At 30.6% G+C, this 7,291-nt stretch overlaps 1 protein-coding gene across 1 annotated transcript; it reads right to left on the minus strand.

The window, feature by feature from the left end:
* Positions 1-148: 148 nt before the first annotated feature.
* Positions 149-5,826, minus strand: LOC115956591. The gene is made up of 3 exons (XM_031074920.1): positions 5,763-5,826; positions 4,501-4,558; positions 149-1,055 (listed from the first exon to the last, which is right to left on the minus strand). The coding sequence occupies exons 1-3, from the start codon at positions 5,824-5,826 to the stop codon at positions 200-202; spliced, it is 978 nt and encodes a 325-aa protein (XP_030930780.1). The 3' UTR covers positions 149-199.
* Positions 5,827-7,291: the final 1,465 nt, after the last annotated feature.

Genomic DNA, 7,291 nt, shown 5'->3' on the forward strand with positions numbered 1-7,291 from the left:
GGTTAAACAACAAACAATAAATCAAATAATGTGAAAGAGAAGTAAGCAAAATAGGTATACAATTCAATATCATACACACACACAAAATTCAGTATAACACACTGACGTAATAGGTTGAAACTCTCTCAAAAAAAAAATTTAATATCACACACGGAAAAAAATTAAATGAATTTTACAATATTTAATTAGATATGAAGAATCATTCCCATTTGCTTTGAATCTTGTTAATGTGGTTGAATTCATAAGTTAATACCCGGCTTCCGTCCATTTGCTTTAGCACAAATCTCTCTGCCAAAATATAACAACCAAATTTCCCCCACCTACCCGTTCCTCCAAATCCCTCTACTCTTTTCAAGCTCACTTGTATGTCACTCCCCCCAACCCATCCAACCCTTTCCTGCTCCCACTTCATTCTCTCAAAAACTTCCAAGCTCAATCCCACACTTCTTTCTTGTCCCTCTATACTACAACCCTTGAACCACATTATTCCATTGACCACTTTTACATCCATAACTTCCCTCCCAGCAACTGAAACCACTTCTCTTGGAAGAACAACATCCACATCAACAACATTGCCTTGGCTCCCATTATTTTCACATGCAAATATTTGTTCCCACTTTTGCTCAAGCGTCAGCTCGTAATACATTGATGTACTAATTTGGTCTTTCAATGTTCCTTCCTTAATAAACATAAAAGGAGAATACCACTTTCCCACAACCACTGGTTGAGAACTCGTACATGATAGCGGGAAGTTGAATTTTGGAAGGCGAGCACGGAGGGCACTATCTAGGCCTAGTGCATTACCTAATCGAAAATTGCTAGGAGTTGAGGTATGCACTTCCCACCCTTTTCTTCCAAGGAACTTTGGAGGAAACCCATCCGGTGTTATAGGTTTGGCAACAAAACCACCCCCTTGACATCCTCTTTCGATCCGATGAATCTCAAATTGCTGGTGTATGTCGTTGGGATCCAAAGGTTTTGGTGTTACATCACTAACATACTTGAAGCAAAAGCAGTTTCCCATATCGTCCTCCTTAGAATTTTGATATGCTTCCCTGATAAAAGGCCAATTGAAGTTGATATAGTAACATTAATATTTTGATAAAATTAGCTTATATTGCCAATAAGCCAACACTTTAGCAAAATCTTCCTTTGAAGTACATATGTCTTTGCATGATATATATATATATATATATATATATATATATATATATATATATATAGACACACACATGATAATGTTTAGCTTTTAATTCTCACAATATTTTGTCCTATAAGCTCTTCAAACTCATAATTTTACATGTCATAATTTTAATATATATATATATATATATATATATATATATATTCATTTAATTGAGCCCAAATTTTATTATTTATTTAAACCCTCCAATAAAATTTTGTCATATCATATCATATGCAAGCACAATCATAATATATGTATGTTAATAACTATCATAATTAGTTACGCCTACTATAATTCTTTCTTATTGAATTAAAATTTTAAAGATTCTACCATGGGATTATATTTTCTCATTCTTAATAATATGCACACCTACTTTCATGTTAATTGGATATGATGTACTATCTAATCTATAAATTCATGCTTTATGTATAATTCTAAAATATAAAAAACTTAAAATCTAAATAATTTATAGATATTTTTGGATTATATGTTCTCATTATTCTTAATATGCACAGCAAATCTTGTGTTAATTTGAATGTCATATACTAGTTGATCCATAAACTCATGCTTTATGTATAAAATTTAATTATTTAGTGTATTAAAAGGGGCAATTAAGGTACAAGGCCAATGAACTCTAACGATTTAATACAAGGCCAATTAAGCAAACTGTGTGATGTGATGTGATGTGTGGGCTCCACCATTTTGACAAAAAGCGGAATTTAAATTTTGAGATAAGGTGATGGTGTTATACAGCCAAACATGAATTTTGGAATTTTTGTATGGTAAAGTTTAGGTTATGAGTTGTGAGTTTTGAATATGAGTGTTTTTTTTTTTTTTTTGGAAACGAGTTTGAGCTATGAATATTAAGTTATAAAAATTGGATCATGACCAAACCAAACAAGTCCTCAACCTCCTCACCTCAACTCTACAACTTTATCCGTTTTTAACTTAATTTTCTTAATTAAGCAAACTGTGTGATGTGATGTGATATGGACTCCACCATTTTGACAAAAAGCGGAATTTAAATTTTGAGATAAGGTGATTGGGTTATACAACTAAACATGGATTTTGGAATTTTTGTAAGAAAGTGAGGTTTGGGTTATGAGTTTGAGTTTTGAATATGAGTTTTTTTTTTTTTTTTTTTTTTTTTTTTTGAGAAACAAGTTTGAGCTATGAATATTAAGTTATAAAAATTGCATCTTAAACACATGTTTTCAGTTTTTAAACAATATTATACGCATTTTTACATATTTTTCACTCATACGTATTTCAAAAAACTACAAATAATATTACTCAAACTCTTCTACCAAACAGACCCTTAATTTTCTTAATAATATTTTCAAACTTCTTAAAAAAATGATTATTAATTATTGGGAAGAGTTCAAAAACCAAAGTTGACACGATAAATTCTATGCTCTAAATTGTCACATCATAGAATATGTAATAGCAAGGAGTTCGAAGTTGCCTTGCAAATTCTAGGGGAATTGCGAAAATCTTCTGGCTTAAATTTAAGTTGTATAATAATAATAATAATAATAATAACTAGTCATTAACCCGTGCGATGCACGGAAAAGTTATTAACTATGAAAAAAAAAATTCAACAATGAGTAATTAGACATTTTGCTAATTAGCATTTTTTGAAAAATGAAGAAATATTTAACTTCTATACTTTTGCAAAACTCCCAATAGTTATGTATATATATATAGACACACTCAAAACTAATATAAACTGCAAAGATATAAACAAATACCATGTTATGAGGAAGACATATCAAATTTCAAATTTGAATAGAAATATGACTTTCTTGTTGTAATAACAATATAAACAATTCAAAACATGTAACAATATCAAAATTATAATACCTAATCTCATTATCTTTTATGTTGAATTCAAAAAAATAATTAATTAAAATTAATCCAAACAAATAATTAATCAACCAAAAATCACATGAACCTAAATAAAAAACATTTAAGGTGAAGAATTAAGATCAACCTACTGAAACGCAAATACTAAAAACTTCAGACCTAAAACTTCAAAATTTATAGAATCCCCAAATTCTACTTCAAAACCAACAAAGTTCAACAAATTTATATATAATATACCAAATAAAAATTTATCGGAAAACATAGGTTGTAGCTTTGATTTTTCTCCAAAAAATTAGAGATGCTTTATCTGCCATATACAATATAAAATAATTAATAGAAATTCCAACCCAAAAACCAAACCCATGAAAACAATGTAAATATAAATGTGGAGATTAACCCAAATGCTCAAAAGAAAATCAATTCTAAGCATAATAAAAGAATAAGATAGAAAGAAAAGTTAATGCACATGTGAAAGCAAATAAGAAATTTGACATAAAAGATAAAATTCATTACTAACAATATAAACAAATATCCACATATGTTGAATTGAAATTCTATTAATAATAATATAAAGGTGGTAATTGTTTTTTCAGTCCTATTTTCAATGTGAGTCCTTTTTTTTTTTTAGTCCTATCAGAATTTTTTGTTTTATTTATTCAAATAATATTGATGTGTAAAATTGTAGTGAAATTGAGAAAGAAAGACTTACCCCGCTCTTATTAAACTGATCATAATAGCGTTTGATTTCTTCATCAGTCATTTCACGCTTTGCTATATATTCATATACTTGGCCATCAATTATGACCCTTTTTTCGCAGATTCTAGCCTTTTGCCCTTAATTTTTAAAAAATTTAGCAATATGCCCCTGTTTCAATACTCGATTACCTTAAAATCGAGTTTCAATAAAATACTCGATTTGTAGAAAATCGAGTTATGCCCAATAAAACTAAAACAAAAAAAAAAAAAAAGCATGGAACTCAATTTTAGCCGAGTTCCAAAACATCGCTATAGAGCTTTAAAACGTCACTATAGGGCTTTAAAACGCCACTATAAGGCCCCCTGAATGTGGGGCGATCACACTTATAAAAAATTTGTAGGAAAACGCTGCTATAGGGATTTAAAACGTCACTATAGGACTTAAAAACGCTACTATAGGGCTCCCTGAATATGGGGCGATTACACTTATAAAAAAAATTTTGCATGGAACTCGATTTCCTAAAACTCGAGTTCCATGCAATTTCTTTTTTTTTTTTTTTTTTTTTTTTTTAAGTTTGATCGGGCATAACTCGATTTTCTATGAATCGAGTATTTAATTGAACTCGATTTTAGGGTAATTGAGTATCGAAACAGGGGCACGCCCCTATACAGTTTGCAAACAGGGGCATATTGCCAATTTTTTTAAAAATTAAGGGTAAAATGCCAGAATCTCCCCCTTTTTTCAAACTTACTGCCCATTCATGCAATCGTAGTCTAGGCTGAATTGGAGATCGGTTTCTGGGTTTCTTTCTGTTTGTGCAAAAGCGTGAGAGTGAGAGAATGAAAGGAGATTGGGAGATAAATCATAAAACTATTGTGTTGTGGACGAAGAGTCGAAAATTAGTAGTATTTATATGTTATCTCTTGGATGTATTAGACTTTGAATGATAGACAACCTCTTTTTATTTTTTCAATATTTATCTTTCTTGGATGTATTAAAATTTGAATGATAGACAATCTCTTTTTAGGAGGGGAGAGATAGTAGCCTTTTTATATTTAAAAAAAAATGATAATTTTATTTAAATATTAATGATAATGATGAGTTTGAGTTTAAGTTGGACTTATTAAAAAGATAAAATTTTACTCTTTGTTAAATTTGGATTAAACAAAAATAATTTTATTTAAATAAAATGATAATTTTATTTAAATATTGTGCTGACATGGAAAATTGTGGGAGTTTCAAAGGTTTCGGTTTTATATATATATATATATATATATATGTAGATAATAATAATATTTCAAGCAATGGGGTTCTCCAATTGGTGGTTGCCACGTGGACAAGTCACATTTCATTTTCCTGGAATTCAAAACTGACTATTTGAATGCAAAAGTGTGTTTTGACTTTTTGCAATGTTGCAACATGTTTTTGCACTGTTGAAAAATGGTCTCTTCATTTTGGGCTCATTTTTATTTTGGTCCATATTTTTTTATTGATAAAAATACAAAACTGACCCTCTAAGTTTCACTCTTTTTCATTTCAATCCTCTAACTTTCAGTATTGTCAATTTAGTCCTCTAACTTTCAATTTTTGTCAATGTAGGATTCCGTTAAACCCCAGTTATGGGCTGCCGTTAATGTCACTGAAACAATGCCATTTTTCCCTTTTTTTTTATTTCGAAATTAAAATTTTAAAAAAAAAATCTGTAAAAAAAAAAAAACATTCAAGGGGAACGATGTCCCCTTAAATCAAAACCGAGGAATCACTCCACACCCAAATCCCATTCGTCAGTACCTACCCAAAAAAATTAAAATTCAAAAAAAAAATTTGCACTCATCATTTATTAATTAACTCTCTGTACTACTAGCTTCCGGTTTGTTTCCCGAGAAAATCAAAAAAGAGAAAAAAAAATTATGAATAGACTGTATTTAGCTTAGATAGTCCGTACAAAAAAAAAACTAAATACTATCTGATCCAAGGTCCACTGATTCTTTCAATGCTAGAGAGAGAGATTACCTTCGCAGGAATTGGATGTTGACGTGGCGGAGGCAGCTCCGGCACCATTCACTAGCGTCTTCATTGTCTTTCTCCACCAAACTATTTTCCCTCTCTCTTTTTCAGTTTTCAAGAAATGATCAAAAAAAATATTATCAATGATTCATTTCTAAAAGCTGAAATCAAAAGGTCAGCTGAAAACAAAAAGCATCAGATCAACTCCATCCAAAACCAAAGCAGAAACCAGTTTCTTCTTTTTTCTATTACGGTGAAAATGGAGGCTATAGGTCACGGGAAAAGGAGAGCCGACATCGTTCCCCTTAAATATTTTTTTTATATTATGGAATCCTACATTGATAAAAATTGAAAGTTAGAGGACCAAATTGACAAAATTGAAAGTTAGATGACTGAAATGAAAAAGAGTGAAAGTTAGAAGATCAGTTTTGTATTTTTACTGCTTTTAATTTCTAAAATGAAAAACGCGTTCCATTTTTATTCTTACCATCATCTTACCAACAGAAATTATTTACGTGGCAAACGGAATGCACTACTAGCACACTAAATGCTGATATGGCCATTAAAATAATATTAAGAAAATTGTATTTAGCATTTTAAAAATGTCATGTCAGTATTTTTTTTTTTTAAAGCTAAAAAACAAATTCTAAACTATCTTTTAAGAAAAAAAAATAAATAAGTAATTTTTTTTTTCTTTTCATTATCTTGTTGGAAGAACATGTTCTTCCTCAAATAACATGTTTGGCAACCACAAAATTAAAAAATTAATATTTTTGTTTCTTTTCTTGCATTTCTTAGCAACCAAACATCAAACCTCATTGAGACCAAATCCCAGCCATCACCCAAACACCAAAACATCTCAAATCCAAAACACCAAAACCCATTGAGAGCAAAACCCAACAATCACTGATTGAGAGAGACCTATCAATTTGAGAGAGAGACCGGTCTGAGAAAGGAGGAGCTTGAGACAGTTGGGTCTGACTTTGAGCGAAATAGAGAGATAGAAAGAGTGGGTTAGTCAAAGAAAGAAAGAAAGCACAATTATAAATCTCAAATCCTAAATGTTTTTCTTTGCAGAACCAATGGTTACTCCCAATGGCTCTATTTGACTTTATTTTCCATGCATTCCTGTCTCTACTAATTTCTTCACAGCCCTATCTTAGCTTGAAGTGTTGCCTCAAATTCCAGTTGGCTAAAAGACCAAAGTGTTTTTGATAGGCCAAAAACGAATTGACCCATTGTGATGAATTAATTGATTAATTAGTCAAGATTATTAATTAATCAAATTAATATGCAAACGTGCGGTAGCACAAACAAATCACCAATTAAACTAAGTGCAGCGGAAAATAAATTAACACGGTGATTTGTTTACAAATGGGGAAAACCAACACAGCAAAAACCCCACCGGGTGATTTTAAGGTCACCACTCTCGAGAATCCACTATTATCACAACAAGTGGTTATAAGTAAAGGAATCCTAGTACCTTATAGCAATCTACAGTTGAACTCTTACCCCAATACCCAATTGAACTTATT

Source organism: Quercus lobata, chromosome 8 (assembly GCF_001633185.2).
Source record: "Quercus lobata isolate SW786 chromosome 8, ValleyOak3.0 Primary Assembly, whole genome shotgun sequence".
Classification (NCBI taxonomy): Eukaryota; Viridiplantae; Streptophyta; class Magnoliopsida; order Fagales; family Fagaceae; genus Quercus; species Quercus lobata.

What these genes read in the sequence shown, in the direction of transcription:
- LOC115956591 (XM_031074920.1), bottom strand. Translation starts at nt 5,826, where the DNA reads ATGAAGACGCTAGTGAATGGTGCCGGAGCTGCCTCCGCCACGTCAACA. An exon ending in AACATCCAATTCCTGCGAAG is followed by an intron (nt 4,559 to 5,762) that starts GTAATCTCTCTC and finishes TTGCACAAACAG; the next exon opens with AAAGAAACCCAGAAACCGAT. An exon ending in TACGATTGCATGAATGGGCA is followed by an intron (nt 1,056 to 4,500) that starts GTAAGTTTGAAA and finishes GCCTTTTATCAG; the next exon opens with GGAAGCATATCAAAATTCTA.